Genomic DNA, 18,126 nt, shown 5'->3' with positions numbered 1-18,126 from the left:
TTTTTTTTTTTTTTTTTTTTTTTTTGGAGGATTACCCTCAGGCTCCCGATTATGCGTTCTTGATTTCTTTGATTGTACCGATTGAGTAGCACTGTTGTTGGCTTCCCATCTATTTTTGCCCCCAGGGAGCACCTTGTTCTAGCGCCTGGCTCCCCGCCTCTCTACAGGTCCGGCCACTTTAGCTGCCACGCTGACCTGACCACTCTCCACAGTAGCCGTAGCCTCTGTGCTTCCGATGGAGAAGGACCACCACTAGCCCTCTCTGGTTGCGGTTCCCTTGGCCTCACTGCTGCTCTGAGAGCCTCTCCCACCAGCAGCCCTGGCCCNAAACTGTGTCCACCAGGCACCCCCAAAGAGCACAGACTACTATCTCCTGGGCCCTCCATTCACTCCAGCATTCGCAAAGCCCTTTGAGACCCCTTCCACCATCTAACACGGAAGCCGGGACATTTTTTTGTTCACACTTCCGGAACACTCTGCCCCAACTCCTGTAGCCCTCGCTAGGATACTGAATTCTATACTGAGAAGCTCACCGACCCTACTTTAGTCTATGTGCTTCCGCCTGCCCCCCACCCCTCCCTGTCATGTGATCTTGGACCAAGCTCCTTCAGGATCTAGTCCCCCCTGGGCTCTCCGGCTCCTGCCAGTACCTGTGGGCTATAAGCCCTGGAGCGCCTTTGGGCTATAGTTATGTTCCTTCCTTATCAAACCCAGCACTTCTCTGGGCCTAGATATGCTGTGACTTGATCCCTGACTGCAAGTCTAGTGGCCAGGAGGAGAGGCGCGGCAGACCCTGGAGGAGCTGCACACTGTCTTTGCAGAGCAGTGACGTCTGCTCTTCGTCAAAGACTAGGGGAGCATTAGTCCTTCAGAAGGGAGAGGCTCAGAGGGTTCAAGACAATCTTGAGATTTAAGACTCTGGGGGGCATCAGCTCAGATGTCCCATCTGAAATGTCACAGTGCCATTCTTTCCCAACCAGAGCACGACCTTGGCACAGCAGACCTGCTTAGGCCGTTCAGTCTTCTTTGGAACNTGAAGAATGATGGGCTTTGAGTAGGGGAGAGATGTGGTCACATTTGCACAGCAGAAAGGACCATTAATGAGGCCGGGAGGCCATCAGAAGGCATTCATGCATCCATCCATGTCAAAATTTCTTTTGACGTGCAAGCCAACACATTCACCAGTTTTGGGGATTAGGAAACGGACATCTTTGGGGGGCCATTGTTCTGTCTACACGTGCGGAGTTTGAAATTGGATAGCCCTTCAGAATTGTTGTGAGGACGCAGGGACTTTCTACTTCGATGTTGATTTGTCATTGGGTGTGATGTGACCTTAGGCAGAAAATTGTCTTTAGCCCAGGTGATCCCTTAAGGGGCCTGGCAGTGGGGCATCTGCCAGCAGCAACCCAGAGACTGGAAGTCTTTTTCCCCTGAAGGGGACCTGGGTGGCACATCATGGCATCTACCCCAGCCCCTCTGTCCCAGCCGCAGCAACCTCCTTCTGTCCATCGCCTGCTCATAGAATCTTTCACCACAGGACATTTGCACATATGCTTCCCATCCCCCCACTTGTCCTCATCTTGGCTCCAGTGCCACTTCCTCTGGGAAGCCTTCCCTGATTTCAGTGTCTGGAATGCTTCCTAGCTCTTTGAGGGTCCTGATGTTACACCTTTGGGTGAGACTATTTCATTAGACTCAGACTCCCCAGGTAGACTGAGCAGGGGTTTGTTCTTGCTCACTGTTGTGTCCCCTCCACTGAGCGTGGTGGGTCTCACAGAAGGTATCTGCTGCGTGAACAAAAGGGACTACTGCTTTCCTAACTAAATGGGCACAGTGTAGCTGGCAGCCAGAGCCAGATCACACTGTGTCCAACCATTTCCCTGCTCAGGGCTATTGAGGCTGCTTGCAGACCTTTGATTGTTCACATCATGCTTCCGTGACCATTTTCCACACACCTTCATGTACCCTTGCCTGCAGTTTCTCAGGACAGATTTCTGTGGGGCCATTGGAGCCTCCTGGGGTCAGGACTGGGCACGGAGGGGCCAGTTCCTCCCAGGGAAGCAGGGCCCACGGCGGGCTCCCCGCCTGTGTTTCTGCTGTGGGCATAGAAAGAGCAAAGAAAGAGGGTCCTAATGGGACAGAGAAGCATGAAACATCCCACAGGGTGGGAGGGGGAGAGGGGGGAGAGCCCAATAGCAAAAGCCCTGTGGTACTTGGGGTCCCAGGCTCTGAGGTCCTGCTGCCCAGCTGTGTGCCCTCAGGAGGGCCTCCTTCATCGGCAGTTGGTGCCACTGATTTGTTCTACTTGTTACCGAAAGGGTCCAGCTGTTAAAAGTTCCAGTCCTTGTCGTTGGTGTCTAAACATGTGGCTGTTACATTCCCTCCTTGAAAACTGAGGGCTGTGTGTGTGTGTGCGTGCGTGTGTGTGCACATGTGCGTGTGTGTGATATAAGCTTTTGCACATATTCCAGAGGCCTCTGCAAAGACGGTGCTCCCTCTGTGGGTTGCAAAGTTATATTCACTCGAAATATAAGCATATTAGCATGAGCTCCTTGTTGGCCCCAGTGGGAGCCAGGCTGGGTCCCCAGGCCTGGCTTTGGGTCACAGGAGGTGAAATGGAAAAGTGCACGTCACAGCTCAGTCCTGGCACCAGGCACTGTGTCCGGGAGCTGAGATAAAGGTGGACATAATGGGTGGAGGGTGGGTGTCGCTGCACAAAGGGGCGAGGGACTGAGGGGGCACAACTTCCGAGTCCTGGCAGCACCTGTGGAAGGCGCTGGTGGCAGGCTGGTCCAGGATGGTCCTTTGTGATCCCCGCCCCTCCCAGTGTTCCTGCAGGCTCTAGTGACCTGAGTGGCCAAGGGCCGTGTGGGGGACCCCTGAGCCTCGCCATCATCCCTGACGCTGGACCCTGGTTCTGGGCCGGGAGAAGACGTGTGCCATCCCACGTGCTCACAGTGAGTGCCTCGCACAGCACCTGACACCTGTGATCGCTCAGAAAACATGGAATGGATGCACACTGATGGCCTCCCGGCCTCATTAATGGTCCTTCCTGCTGTGCAAACGTGACCACATCTCTCCCCTTCTTAAAGCCCATCAGACTTCAGCCCCACCCGGAGCCCCGCCCCTTGGTTTCCCCCCACCTCAGTTCACCCCTGGGGACCCCATTAGGCCAGCAACCCTGGCTGCAATTCTGGGAGAGCCTAACCCCTGAAAAATGATGGTGAGCCCCTGTCCCCGTGTCATTAATTCTCTTGTGACCGAGGCCTTTCCCCCGGGGTGGGCACGGGGCTGGGGTGACTGATTGCACCTTCGTGGCCTATGAGGACTTTGGCCAGTGGGAGGTGTTGACAGCGTTTCCCAAGTGAAATGCCGCATGGAGATTAATGACCCCTGAGCTGCGGGGTCTGGGTGCGCAAAGGCTGAGCGCCGCCGGGCCGGGCCTGCTGGGGCTTGCGGACCCCCCTGCTACACCCGGGCCCCTTGAAGGAGCAGGGCTGCGGGGTCTTCTCCTTCACCCCGGTACCCAGGATCTCCCAGAAAGGGTTGCCTCAGCCTCATGCCTGAAACCTCAAACACAAATAATTTTCAATTTGCCTGGGAGTTTCAATCGTACAATCCAATGTTAAATAATAGATTAGATGCCTCAGGGAGAGAAACAGGATTTAAGAAGAAGAAATAAATAAAAGGAAAAGTAAAATTCAGCACATGGGCTTGCAGAGTAAGAATGTGGCTTTCCCTCCTGGCCTGCACCCGCCCGCCCCGCCCGCCCTGCCCGCCAGGTTCTCTCTCCCCGCTGGGTCTGTGGGACCCTCCCTTGGTGCACCTGGGTCAGGTGCAGGCGGCAGCAGCCCTGGTTGCCACCCCTCGTCCCCGGATCCCCCGCTCTGGACCCCAAGGAGAGGCCTGACTTGCGGCCCTGGCAGTCGCCACCTCCCCAGGCAGAGCGGCTGAGCCAGACAGTCACGGAGCATAGTCGGGCAGACACAGGCTGTTCCAAGTGACGGGCATGATCTCATTGGGTTAGGTGGCAAAACGGGTGTAGGATGGTGGCATCATCAGACCCCCGAGGAGGTGAAGAGGCTATGTCTGTGGGACATGACTCGTCTGCCAGTTCTGGAACTGAGGGCATCTCTGTCCAGTAACCTTCCCCTCTGCCCATCCTGGCCAGCCACCGACTCCCATCCCTGGTCACCGTCTGCCTTTGTCACCACAGGAAACCACATCATCTCCAAGCTCACAGATTCCCAACTCCCACCTTACCTGCGTCCAGCAGCCCTTCCTTCTTGTCCATCCTAGATCCCTTGGGCCACCCTCTCTGTCCCCTTCCCTCCATCCACCACACAGGTCTAGGAGAGCCCAGCTCTGACCTCCACGCTGTGCGAAAAGCAGGATCGCACCAGGTGGACACCAGGGCCAAACTGCCGGGGTTTGAATCCTGGAACATCCTCTTAATAGCTGTGTGGGCTTGGGCAAGTTCCTCAACCTCTCTGTGTCTCGGTTTCCTCATCTGTAAAAATGAACCCTGTATCTAGCTTACAGGATTGCAGTAAGGATTACATAAGCTAATAGGCATACAATGCTTAGAGCAGCTCCTGGTAAGCCAGTGAATACCATGATTGTTTATTTTTGCTTCAAGAGCCTAGGCAGGAGATGTCAGTGGCTTGGGTTAAGATGACGGCGCTGGAGGGGGAGGGCAACACGTGGACTCAGGACTGGGGGGCAGAGAGAACGATGGTGAAGGGGAGAGTCCCGGCTGATGCAAGGGGGGAGGGCTGAGACGGGAAGCCTGGGGCCGGGAGGCCTGCAGGGGAGAAATTTGGGGCTGGGAGGAACGTGCCCTTACACTTGCCAACAGAGGTGAGGGCTAGGCTGTTGGCCCCCTCTGTGGGGGTCTAGAGGTCAGGGGTCATATGGATGTGAGACCGCTGAGCCCGTCCAGGGCAAGTGAAGACAATGTGTCAAATTCAGAAGATGGGATAGTTGAAGGCATGGAAGCAAGCCGTTTCATTCCACGGGCGGTTGGACTGGAGGGCAGATCACGGCAGGTCCAGAGTGAAAGGCCAGTGGAGGCATAGGGCCGCCAGGCGCATTTTGCTGGGCAGGAGGTGCCAGAAATACGGCAAGAGCTGGAGGGGAGGTGGGGCTATGGCTTTGTCATTTCTTTCTTTATTTTTTTAAGTTTATTTATTTATTTTGAGAGAGAGCACAAGTTGGGGAGGGGCAGAATGAGAAAGAGAGAGAGAATCCCCAACAGGCTCGGCACCATCAGTGCAGAGGCCAATGTGGGGCTTGAACTCACAAATCATGAGATCATGGCCTGAGCTGACATCAAGAGTCTGATGCTTAACCTCTGAGCCACCCAGGAGCCCCTGGCTTTTTCTTCTTCTTCTTCTTTTTTTTTAAAAGATTTTTTTAAACGTTTATTTATTTTTGAGAGACAGAGAGACAAAGCATGAGCAGGGGAGGTGCAGAGAGAGGAGACACAGGATCAGAAGCAGGCTCCAGGCTCTGAGCTGTCAGCACAGAGCCCGACGCCGGGCTCGAACTCACGAACTGCGAGATCATGACCTGAGCCGAAGTTGGCCGCTTAACCAACTGAGCCACCCAGGCGCCCCTGGTTTCTTCTTCTTTAAACATGGGTTGTCGGTAGGGAAGGAGGGGTAAGTGTGTGAGCAGTGTCTCTGACAGAGAGACAAAGGGCTTGGATCCAGGAGTGAGGGAGGGCTGGCTTCCACAGGGCAGGAAGGAGAGCCCAACAGAGACAGCGAGGGGCTTTCCGGTCCTTCCTGTTTACTTCATCGCAGTGAGAGGCACGCCATCAGCTGTGCATCTTTCCGTGTGTGTCTGCGTCAGTGTGTGGGTGTGTGTCTGCCCATGTGCACCCGGGTCTGTGTGTGTGAGTAGGTGTGAGTTCACAAGCATGTGTATGCATCCTCCTCTCTGTGTCTGTGTGTGTGTTCACGAGGATAGGTGCGTGTGTGTGCACACCTGCGCGAGTGTGTCACATACATGGGTGCTGAGGTCACCCCGGGGGGGAGAGGAGAATGAACACAGCAGGTAGCTAATGGCCCAGTGGGGTTTGTGCTCTTGAGAGTTATCATTTCCTCCTGCAGTGTGGTGGTCGGGCTAGAGGGGGGCTGGCTGGTGTGGGGTTTGCCAGGGGAGTAAGGCAGTGTTCAAGGTCCTGAGGCAGGTCAAGATCCACCCCCGTCTAAGGCTGCCTCCAGAGACAGGAATGGAGCCGGCAAGGATAGTGGCAGCTCCCTCCTCACCCGTGGTGATACATGGCCCTTCCAAGCTCCGTGTCCTCCCTGGGTCTGTCCTTTCTAGAGAATCCCGGGTCCTTGGGGCCCCATTAGGCCCATGTGAGGTAAGCCTGGTGGGGGGTGGGGAGACTGGGCCTGTTTACGGAGTTAGGGCCGGTGGGTCCTCTGGAGGTGGCTTTTGGGGGTCTGCCCAGCGATATCTGGAGAGGCAGGACCCCCATGACTCCACGGGGGAGAAAGGGCAGAAGACGGACAGACTCCGACTCCGACTCCGGGGGCAGGCTGGGGACCGGTCTCCTGCGGGGCAGGGATTCGCCACCGCGCCTGGAGCTGCGCGGCCGGAGCGTTGCTGCCACCTTGTGGGCGGGCTGGGGAAGCCCGGGCCGCTGCTCAAGAGCGAGGACTTAGCGTCCCCTCGTGGCCGAGTGCTGCCCTTGCGGGCGGAGACCAGCGTCATCGCAGCGCCCAAGCCGGTACCGCACAGTCCTGGGGGGCGGGGGCGCGGTGATGGCACAGAGTGAGGGGTCCCAGCCCCACCGCGTGGGTGGGATCCCAGCTCCAGGTCCCGTTCCTATGCAGTTCTAGCAAACTCTCTGGGCTTCAGTCTCCTCACCTATAAAGTAGGGCGAGGCGCATGGCCAGGGCTGCTGGGAGGGCGTCTATGGGGGCAGTTACCGGAGAGGCCAGCACAGCCTGGCCCGCCTCCGCGCTTGATACAGCAGGCCCTAGGCACCCCTGGGTTGGAATGACTCGCTTCTGACCTCTGACCCTTGCCACTTGCCCTAGGTTTCATGTGCTTTGGGGAGCTGCCTGCAGCCTGCTCTCTCCCCCTTCGCTTCAGGAGGCAGGCCCACAGGCGAGGGAGGGGACAGGAGCACCTGTGCCGGAGCGGCCCCAGCCCAGCGGACTCCTGGGTACCCTCTGCTGCCACCTCACAGGTGAGACCCCTGTACATAAAGGCCCTTCTGGGCCCCGTGAAGTCAGGGCGCAGCAGGCCGGGCCAACAGGGTGGAGCAGAGCTCAGGGCTCTCCCATGCTCTCCTCCCCTCCCCCTCCCCTTGCCTTCAACCCCCCCTCCCCCCAGCTTGAGCAGTGGATCCGCCCAGCAGGAGCTGCGAGGCTAACACTCCCTCCACGCCCCACCCCTCCCCGTGAGTCTGCTCCAGGGTGCGTGTTTACTCTTCCTCTAGCATCACTGTGCCGTCAGCACAGCCCCTCCCCCCGCCTCCCTGCAGGGGGCAGCATCATTTCAGCCCTGTTCGGCCCCACACTATGTGCCCCCAGGTCCCGGAGACTACTGGGTCTGTTCTGAGGCCCATGGTCTCCCTGAGCCCCCGACGCCCAGCCCTGGGGTGGTGGGGAGACACCAGGAGGAAGTCCCCTTGAGGAGGCATGGGCGCTCCCCGGGGAGAAAAGGCCTAGGCCTGGGAGCTGGGGGAGCGAGGGCAGGCCACTTCCTGGCCCTGGGGTTCTCCTGGGGCTCCAGCCCCTCCGGTGGGCTCAACCCAGAGGATAAGGTTGGCAAAGGCACGGGAGGGGCCATGGGTGCTGGCAGACTCTCCACCTCTGCCTCACCACGTCTGTCCTGGGCCCCCGGGTGTGTAGCCTGGTCTGTGGGGACGTGGGGAGGAGAAAGGCTCGGCCACGTGTCAGAGGCCAGAGGTGCCTGAGTCTCCCCCGTGGCCACCTGGCTGGATTTCACATCCCCCCCTTCCCAGGGGACTCCAGGGTCTCTGGGACCCACAGGCCCCAGGAGGAACCACTCCACCCTGCTGCCCACCCACCCAAACACCCACATGGACACACAGCCCCAAAGAAACACCCACACTCGTTCCTGTGTTGGCAGTTGAGTCCGCTGTCCTCAAGCTCTCGGGCTATATGAGGCTTGAGTCTGGGGTTGGGGTTCAGCCTCACCTCAGTGGATGCAGGGTGAGGTCTCAGGGCTGGGGTCTCTGGCCTGCAGCTGGAGGTCATGTTGGGGGCTGTCAAGCGGTCATTGTGATCATTGCCTGGACTGTCACCACCCAGAAGGAAAGTCCCTCTTTGATGGATGTGTTGTATGTATACATCTGCCCAACCCAGCCTGGTCTGAGCGATGGCAGGAGTCAAGATGTCTTTTTCTGCTCCCATTTCCCACACACATCCCCCCCACCCCCGCGCATGCGCACACACACACACACACACACACACACACACACACACACACACACACCGTGGGCGGATGGTCCCATGGCGATCTGAATTGTCTCCAAGCAGCAGCAGTGAGTAAAGTGCCCTGCAGGCTGCCCAAGTTGGGTTCCCAGGTGTCCCCTTGCTGACCAGATGACACGGCGACACTGCCTCAGGCTTCACCAGAGGCATCCGTGACCAGAGACACCAGTTTTACGTGGTGACTTCCATCTCCCTTCGCAAGCACCACAGTGCAGGAGTGTTCCTGAGCCAAGCCCTTCCCTGCCTCCTCTCATACTGACGTGGCCTTGGCAAAGGGCCAGGTTAGCCTCTCTAGGCACCTGTCTCCCCAGCTCCATACCCGAGAGCCCCTCAGGCCCTGACCACAGGCTCCTTCTCACCTCTCTGAGCCCCTCCAACTGGAACCTGGTAGCGGGGGGATTCATCCTGTTCGGGGTTCCTGGATGCATGTGACCCCAAGCAGGTGGGAGGCAGCCTCAGTTCCTTGTCCCACTTTTATAAGTTTCCAGAGCCCCTGGTGGAAGCACGAAGGGGGTGGAGCAGCACATGCCCGAGTGAGCCTGGCTGGGCTCCAGCAGCATGCCCACCTCCTCCTGGGCCCCGGCCAGGCTCCCCCAGCAAACGGAAGCTGCCTGAGAGCAGTCTCCGGGGGAGAGCCGCGGAGAGAGAGTCAGAGGGCACGCTGCAGAGGCTGGCACAGACCTTTACAAACAGGCAGCAGTTTCTGTTACACACAGGACCCCCAACAGGCACGGCCACAGCCTCGCTCAAAGCTCCAACATGCTTTCAAGAATCACCCTGGCTTTTGACCATCTCAGAGCCAGTTCTGTGTGTGAAAATGTACACTTCTGGAGATGTCCCCCGCCCCCCATGGGCTTCTCCTGCTCCTCCCCCAGAGCATGATCCCCCAGGGGTGGGCAGTCCTGAAAGCTCTAAGGTGGTCTGGACAGGTGAATGGAGCCAGGGGTCAAGGCCAAGGTCATGGGGTCTGCAGATGACAGAGATAAAGCCCTGCTTGGCGAGAGGGATAGCATCACTCCCCACCCAGAAATGCCGCACCCACTGAGACCCACTGTACAGTGCCACGTTGACCCGTGGGGTTGCCCAGAGAGCTCTGGCAGTCCTCAGGGGGCCCCCACAAAGTGACAAAAGGGACTCCAGGGGGCCTCCACAGGGATGGGTCTATTTGCTCCTTTCATGATGAATGTGCTGGTACTGAGAACAGAGAACCCTGTTGATGGAGTCTTGGCCTCAGGAGACAGTGGGAGGTTACTGGGAGCTCCGGGCTCACACAGGCCACGCCCACCCCGGGCTCCCCTGGGCGGGGCTCGCAGGTGCCTGGCTCTGGCCGTCCTGGGGAGGGAGACAGAGTCCCCACAGCTTGGGGAAGGGTCTGTGCATTTCCGTACCAACACAAAGCGTACACACCGCTACTCTGGAAACCATGTGCTTTATTTGGAACCTCATTCCAAGGGAACCTCCCCCCTGGGTCATAGAAAAGCTGCAAACCACGTGGTTTGGTACAAGGCAATGGCTAAGGGACTGCAGGAAATCCCTTACCGCTGGGGCCCTCCTCCTCTGGGCCTCAGAATTCCCTGGTCATCCTGACTCTTGGCTGAACTGGGTATATGCAGCTGGGACTCCTGAGGTCCTGCTCGGCCCCTGGCCTCTTCCGCAGCTGAGGAGTGAGGAAGTGGGTATGGAACAAAGGCCAAAGTCCCCATCCAAGGCTCGGGCCTCTGTCTTCCACTTCGGGCCAGCGGCACGGAGCAGCCACGGCCCCTCACATCCCCTGAGCCCTGTTGCTCTGGGTACGTCTCAGCTCTCGGGTAAGGGACCACGGAGAGTGGATGCCTCTGCAGACAGGTGAGTGGGTGGGGCCGGCCGCTCATGGCCAGCGGGCCCCGCCCATCAGTACAGGTCGGCAAAGGGCTTGGAGTAGTTGAACATCAGGTAGTCCATGTAGTAGAAGTCGTAGGTGCGCTGTCTCTGCAGGGCCGAGAGCTGGGTGAAGTACTGGTGGGTGATCTGTGCTGTGGTCCGCGCCTCCTGCGAGTGCCGGTCTTTGAACTGGGGGAAGGTCAGGTTCCGCGGCGCCCGGATGAGGCTCAGGAAGAAGTTGGCATCCTCCTCCATGCTCTCAAACTTGCCCACAAAGTCATAGTCGATGAGGCAGGGGCTGCAGAGCCGGCTGACGTGGTCCCAGTGGATGTCCATGCCCACGGGCCGGTGCACGTCCAGCAGGTACTGGACGAACTCAGGGAACCGCACGCCGGAGCCCGTCCGCAGCGCCTCGCGAGAGGCATTGGCCCGGTAGCGGGCCAGGATGGCCTTGCCGAAGACAGGGTGGTAGTAGCTATTGGGATGCTCGAACTTGTCGCGGAAGGCGGAGACCAGCCTCTCGAAGGGCTCGCGGACAAAGAGCATCTTGGTGTAGGTGCTGAGGCGGTGAAGGATGCCCTGGCGGTCGAAGGTGTCCAGCCGCCTGAGGGCGCTGCCGTAGTGCACGGTGTTGTGCTGGATGTCGGCGGTGGAGGAGGCCAGCCCGGCCATCACCATGAGCACCCGCTTCCAGTTGGAGCAGCCCGCCTTGGGCACCTCGCAGTACAGCACGCGGTGGCGGTCTTCCACGAAGATGCGGGACACGTGGCGGGGCGTGACCGCCCTGCGGCTGCTGCTCGCGCGGTACTTGGCGCACGCCTCTCGCATCACCCGCTTGCGCTCCTGCTGGCTCCGGTGCAGGGTGACCCAGTGGCCGTCCGCGGCCCAGGGCGCCGGCCGCACAAAGGCACCGGCTGAGCTGTTGGCCGGGACGGCTGCTGCCGCAGCGGGCGTTTTCTTGATAAGCAGCCGTCGCCGACGCTGCCGGGGTCGCAGACGGGCCCCCATGTTTAGGGGGGCTTGAGGCCGGTCAGGTACCAGCAGGTTGAGGCCCTTTGGGGCTTGGCTGGACAAATCTCGGGTGACCTTCTCCGTAGGTGACTTCAAGTCACCATCCTGGGAACTGCCTGGTGGGAGATCCTGGGGCAAGAAGAGAAATGGTTATCACGGTGGACGGGACAGCTGAGCACTGAGGGTCACACAGGTCAGGCGCTCACAATGGAGGGGGTTCATGCCCCCTCTGTGGCCAGAGGTTTTTCCTGGTGAAGGAGGAGACCAGCTGACCCTGTGGGATATGACCCTTCTGGTCTGAGCCTAGGTCCAGTCCCCAAAAGCCCCCACCCCTAGCTGGCAATGGCCTTGAGGTCAGAGTGCAAGTGTCTTTGCAGCCACTAGATGGCGCAGGCCTCCCAGGAACCTCCACCTGGCGAGGCGAGCAGGGAGGGAGCTGGTGGCCTGGGGAGCCCGGCTCAAATTTACTGCCTCTATTAGCACAAGTCCAAAGCCGCCATCCAACAGCAAAGGGAAATTCATGGGGCCAAAGCCCTGGGCTTTGTTCCCAAGGCTCCTGGGAAAGACCGGACACATTTTTCTTTCCAAGAATGAACTCAACATGAGCTCCAAATTTTCTCCCCTGCCCTCCCCAACCTTCCCCAGGCTGCCGGTGCTGAGATTTATCGGACTCTCAGAACTCACGTTGTAGGGCTGCTGTGGCCTGATGCTGAACTTTATTCCTGAAAAGCAGAGAGGACAGTATTAGCAGCAGAAGTACCACATGGCTTCCAAGGACCTGCTCATGGGCTCTTGATGGTGGATACCTGGACTGGAGGGTACTAGCAGTGGGCTCTGAGAAAAGGTAGTTCAGGATGGGGGGCAGAGAGGAACGGGCATGGCTCAATGCGAGTCCCCTTCCACTCCCCTACCCACATGGAAAATGAGGGTGCAGCAAGATGCGGTCCCACAGGCTCCCAGCTGATGACTTGTCTGTATCTTACCTCCCGAAGTGACCTGGAATGTCTCAAAAGGTGTCCTGTCCAGGTGTACCCACACATCTGCTCAGTGGAACAGCCAGGAACCTCACAGGACTGCTCCACACCCCCTCACAACCTCACACTGTCATTAAGCCATGGAAAGCTTTGTCCATCCCCTCTCTATGCCCTCGATCTAGTCGATGTGGACTTTCTGTACTTGGAATCCCACACACTTCTACCCACACCTTTGCACACACAGGCCTGGGAGTGGAACACATGCCTTCCTTTGGATGAGTGCCTCCCCACTTGCTCTGGGAAGTCCTCTAACCTCAGCACCTACTTCAAAATTTTGGCCAACTCAGCTGACCCTGGGGCTCTGGCATGAGCTGGCCACATCTGCTTACCCTAGTCTCCCCCAAAGGGCTGAGCAGAGCCCAGGCATGGGGGTGATTGTCCAGCAAGCCCTTGGCATTGGAGGGAGATGGAGACAGATCGGTGCATTGCTGACCACACTCCACAATGTCCCCCCTCTTCCCTTTAGCTTGGCGGGGGCCAAAGTCATCCAGGATAACAGGCTCTGGGGAAATGAACCTTTGGTCAGAGGAGAGGATTCTGCTTCATACTCTGGTTTGTTTTGAGGGAAGTCCTAGGAAAACAAGAGAATTTCCTTTGGGGGAACTTATTTAGGAATCTTAGCCTCCTTCCCCATCCCTGCCTGGTCACTGAGGCATCAGGGGCTCTTCTAGGTCTCGCACCATGTAAGTCGCTGTTTCTACTCTGAGGCTTTGTCAAAGGCCACAGTCACAATCTGAACCAGGCACCCTTTAAACAAGTGAAGATTTGAACTTCCAGTTGGCACAATGGGGTACACCTGTTCTGGCTGCTGCTGGGCTGTGTGTGCGAGATGTCCCCTGCTGCCTCTGTATACTTGGCATAGGCCCAGTGCCTGGAGCCCAGCTGCTGAGAGGACATCCAGGTCCTCTGTCCCTGACCCAGGAACTCTGCCGATTTCTCCATGAGGTCCAGTCTTACAGGTTCAGCCACTGCTATGACCCTGACCTCATACCAGTCAGTCTGAGGATGTGCTTATACGTCTCCTTCATTCACCAGCTAGCGAGGAGGTGGGGACATAAGGTCACCCCTGGGCTGGACAGTCGACATTCCCAGGTCCTACTGGGAACTTCTTTGAGTTCCAAAAGTGGCACAAAGGTGGAACTTGGGCACTTTGCATGTTTCTTTTGTTGCAATACTTCTTTTTGATCCCTTTGTGCTGGGAACAAGGGTGTGCCCTTCCCTGGGCAGAGGACAGAGTGTCCTTGCCTTCCTGGGCATCTTCAAGCATAAGCAGTATGTGTACAGGTGGGAGAGCCCTGAAGCAGGATAGACTCTTCCACAGAGGCTAAGGGGGAGCCCTGCATAGAACCAGCTGCACCCCTTGGGGCATGCAGTGGGTACTTGACCCTGAGATGGGAGTCTTTTCAAATTGAGTCCCTCATCAGGGTCCCCTTCTCATCCCAGAGCCTACTTCCCTCCTGCCTCTACCCTGCTCCCCCCTCATTCCAGCCTGAGCTTCTCGAGCTCCTTTCTTTCTGACACATGAGGGTTTCCTCCTGCAGCCAGTGATCACAGATCCCTTCCCCAGAAGGGACCTGCCACACATTCAGTTTTCCTCCACACTGCTGGGTTTCCTTAATTATTTTCTTCTGGTGACGGCAGCTGGCTCTGCTAAATCACCTCTCCTCCTCAGAGTCTCAGATACGGGAATTTACTCTGCTTGTCAATCCCGTCAACTTGTCAAGGTCCGGTGGCACTTATTTATATTCCTTTTCTAGAGCAAATGAGTCATGCCAGATTTGGCCAAGAGTGGGACTCAAAAGCCACTCTCAAAAGGCACCCTGCCAGCCGGTGGAGCCGGGCAAGGATGTGCTCATGGGGATGTCAGCCCTCACAGCTGCGACCTCCCACTGGCGCTGTCCTCACAGCCTGGAGGGTGGCGGGCTGTGGGACCTGTCCCATTTCCTCCGTGCAGACTAGACAGAAGGGTGGTGAGCCTCAAGGGAGTTTCGAGGTTGGCCCACTTGAAGGCTGGAGAGAACATCCCTGCTGGACAGAGCTCGGGATGGACAGAGTCCCTGGCCTCTTGGCCACTTTTACCCAGGAAAGCCAACTCGGCTGCAATTGTCCCCTCTGACAAGAATAATTGTCTTGTGGAAAACCCAACAACAGATCTTATGTGGGGCCCGAGTTTTCCACAAGCTGTATGTTCTCAACCTTTAAACTTACTGCAGCTCATTTGGCAAAGACTGACCCTTTTTCCATATGCCATTTTGGAAGAAAGACAGGAAGTTAATGAAGGATATGTAACAGGCTCGCCCCACTGCCAGGGGCCCCCGGCCCTACTTTTTCTGTGGAGGAAGCTATTCTTCCATGCACTGCTTGGATAAAGGCCAAAACAAAGATCACCCCTTGCTCTGAGCAAGTGAGGCTGTCTTGGGTGCCTTGAGGCTGGGGTCTGCATACCCCTCAGCGGGCTGCACTTCAGGACGCTGGACAGCTCTGTGGAGTGACCAGGGAAAGGCAGTTAAGGGTCCTGCCTCTGCTGCCTCCACGAAGAAGGTATTGGCACCAGGAGCCATCAGACTCAGTGCCATGGAGGATTTGTGTGTGTGTGTGTGTGTTGGGGGGCGGGGGGCACTTGGCTACAATATAATCACCACCAGCCCCTTCCAAGCCCTCGAATGAACATGCAATCAGATAAAAACAGTGGGCTTGCTGAGCAACACAAGCCACATCCCTTAGCCTCCTTGTCCATCTGATGTCACCAGTGCTGCCACATGCCTCCGCTGTCTCCCTCACCCCCACCCTGCGGCAGAGGAATCCCAAGGCCGGTCATGTACATGCTCCACATTCAGCGTCTGAGTTACCTGTCTTCTCCTTTCAACATAATGTTAACAATCTGTAAGGGAGCTCCGTCCCCTGCACGGTAAGGAAAAAACAACCACTTTCTCTTTCTGGACAGATGACATTTGCAGAGTGGATGAAACACACACTGTACAGTAAGAGTGAGCATTGTTGAGAATAAACAAGGCATGAGTTATTGAGACTGCCAAGTGGGCTCCACACTGTGAACTCTTCATTGGCTGAGGGTTTTCTTCTGAGTGTTTGGCTGAAAGCTTGCTGTTTACCTGCCAAAGGAAGGCAAAGCCTGATGAGGGTGTACGTGGCCAGTTTCTTATAATTAGGCTGTGAAGCCTGGGTCTGGAGCAGAGCTGCGGAGGGGACTTTCATGGTCATGTGGGCTGCTGCCTCCTCCTCTCCGAGTCACAGGAGAGACACCTGCTGGGTTCAATCCAAAAGTCCTAATCTCTGATGCCCAGGACCCACTGGGGGTCAGGCTGTGTAGACTGGTGACACTGACATGAGTCAAAACAGGACCCAAGTCCCTAGAAAGTGCTGGAAGTGCCACATGAACCCTTGGTCGGTCATGTTTGAGGACAGTGACTGCTATTCTGGCTGCTCAAATCTCAGTCCCGGGTCCTGATAGTGGGGAGAAGGTCCTGCTGCTTTGAACGCTGTGGCCTGGGGGCAGGCAGGCAGGGCTGTCCTGGAGGAGTCAGAGCTGCAAAGGGAAACAGATGGGAGAATGGAAGGGGCCAGGAGGGCCACGGGGCATGGGTGGGAGTCCACACTCCCTGCTCTGTGCGGTGTTGGGCTTGTGGTTGTGGACCCTCAGAGCATCACCGAACTGTTTCCTTGGCCCCTTTTCCATATCTTGGATCTTCTGGTGGCCGTGTCTGTGTGGCCATGACCATCTGTTCTGTCTGTCCACAGGTCCGCTTCTGCTGCCCATCAGGCCAGGAAACATCCAAGGCTTTCTGGCCGGCCTGAGCCAGGGAAGACACTGAAAACGAGGCCCCCCACTGCATCTTGGTTTTCCCCCATGTGTGAGACATGGAGTCCAAGCTTCGGTCCCACCCCAGAGTCCCTGGCAGACGTGTCTGGTGGATGAACAGTGTTGCCCTGCTCTGCTGTTTACATCCTACTTAGAGAGTAGTAGCTCCCGCCCCGAACACATGTGCTGTGACCAAGGTCTCTGCGCCATGAGGCAGCTGGTAGCATAGAGGTTCTCACGCGGTGGTGATGAGACACAGGTGTGAGTCAGGGATGCCGGCAGGAGAAACTGAGCCAGGAGGGTGTGCTGCTCACTGGTGTCCAGGGAGGAAGCCCTGAGGGAGCTACCAGGCCCCAATCCATAGGGGGCACAGAAGGGCTCTGAATGAGGGGCTCAATTCGTCCTCCATGACTCAGATATGTATATGGGGGGATTTATTTTAAGCAATTGGCTCATGCAATTGTGGGGGCTGGTAACAACAAAATCTGCATGCTGGAGATGCAGGGAAGAGACCATGCTGTAGGCCGAGTCTGAGGGTCACCTGGAGGCAGAATTCCCTCCTCCTTGGAGATCCTCAGTCTTTTCTCTTAAGGCCTTCAACTGACTGGATGAGGCCCACCCACATTATGGGTAATCCGCTATACTCAAAGTCTACTGACTTAAATATTCATTACATCTAAAAACATACCTTCACAGTAACATCTAGACTGGTGTTTGACCAAACATCTGGGCACTATAGCCTGGTCAAGTTGACACCAAATTAACTATCGCAAGGGGTATAATAATTTTTTAGGGCTTGTGGTAACAAAGCACCACCAAACTGGGTGGCTTAAAATAACAAACATTTAATTCTCTCAAAGTTCTGGAGGCTGTATGTCTGAAATGAAGGTGTTGGCAGGGCTGTGTTGCCCCCACAGCCTCTTCTAGTGTCTGACAGCCCCAGACGTTCCCTGGCTTGTGGCTACCAGCCTCTGTCCCCATCTTCACATTGTTTGTGGCTCTCACTTCTCCTCTTCTTCAAAGGACACCAGTCATTTTGAATTAGAACCCACACTAATGACCTCATCTTAACTTAATCACATCTGCAAAGACTCTATAAGGTCATATTCACTGGTCCCAGGGGTTGGGACTTCAACATAATTTGGGGAAGGGTACACAGTTCAACCCATAACAGGGGGTAAGGTGACTTCAGGGAGTGGGCTTTAAGGGCACTCTGGAGGCAGGGCAGGAACAGCCTGGCGGAGAAAACATGTCCCCAGCTGATCAGTAGATCGTGTTCTCGATGTTCTTGGGCAAGGACCATGTCTTATTTGTCTGTGTGGGACAGTCTGGCAAAATGCCCAGCACACAGCACACAGCAGGAGCTCAATAAATGCTTGTCAAAAGGGTGGCGCTGCTTGGACTGAGACCTGCCCCTGGAGGAGCTTCTCCAGCTGGGTCTGGCAGCCTGTCCCCACCACCTAGGCTGTGTGGTCAGATCTATAATGCACCCAACTGGCCGCCTCCCTTGCCATCTGTGGGGCACCAGGCCAGGCCTGTGGCCCCAAGGCGGCCACACCTCCCTGGCTCTTCTCCCACCAGCTCAGGCTCTGCCCTTTTGAGGGGCAACTCACCCCCAACCCCCACCATCGGCCTCTGTGATGCCTCATTGTGAGCTGCTCCCTTCCTCTGGGCAGGTTGTTAATTCATGCAGATGAGATGCAAAACTGAAGTTTAAACACAGTCAGCAATTAGAGGGCAGCCTGGACTCAAGGCACAGAATTCAGATGGAAGAAGCCTCACAGAAGGGTCTTAAATTCTCACTTGTGATCACAGGAAAATCCGACTCATTAAATTCTCTGCTTGGGCTCTGTGCACAGCCGTGCCCGCCTCTGCTGGCCGGGGCCCAGGGCAGGGAGACAGGGATCCCAGCTGCTCTGAGGTC

The 18,126-nt window shown here is 56.9% G+C and overlaps 1 protein-coding gene and 1 long non-coding RNA gene across 3 annotated transcripts in view; one reads left to right on the top strand and one right to left on the bottom strand.

The window, feature by feature from the left end:
* LOC144223885 (uncharacterized) overlaps window positions 1-18,036 on the top strand; it is a 23,230-nt gene extending 5,194 nt beyond the window's left edge. The window contains exons 2-5 of one of the 2 annotated variants that reach the window (XR_013332855.1): window positions 2,828-2,957; window positions 7,056-7,207; window positions 16,142-16,399; window positions 17,879-18,036. This is a non-coding gene — a long non-coding RNA (uncharacterized LOC144223885). The remainder of the gene's footprint in view (window positions 1-2,827; window positions 2,958-7,055; window positions 7,208-16,141; window positions 16,400-17,878) is intronic. The other variant, XR_013332856.1, reaches the window with a different exon arrangement.
* The window catches only part of CHST8 (carbohydrate sulfotransferase 8), a 66,408-nt gene continuing 58,172 nt past the window's right edge, over window positions 9,891-18,126 (bottom strand). Inside the window, exons 3-4 of the mRNA XM_077754683.1 lie at window positions 12,036-12,073; window positions 9,891-11,480 (exon numbers count right to left, since the gene is read on the bottom strand). Of these exons, the coding sequence (XP_077610809.1) occupies window positions 10,371-11,480; window positions 12,036-12,073 (1,148 nt within the window). The 3' untranslated portion in view covers window positions 9,891-10,370. The remainder of the gene's footprint in view (window positions 11,481-12,035; window positions 12,074-18,126) is intronic.

The sequence above is a fragment of the Crocuta crocuta genome, unplaced genomic scaffold, assembly GCF_008692635.1.
Source record: "Crocuta crocuta isolate KB4526 unplaced genomic scaffold, BGI_CrCroc_1.0 scaffold121, whole genome shotgun sequence".
Classification (NCBI taxonomy): domain Eukaryota; kingdom Metazoa; phylum Chordata; class Mammalia; order Carnivora; family Hyaenidae; genus Crocuta; species Crocuta crocuta.
Note: the sequence above shows the minus strand (reverse complement) of the source record. Positions and strands in the feature narration are given on the sequence as shown.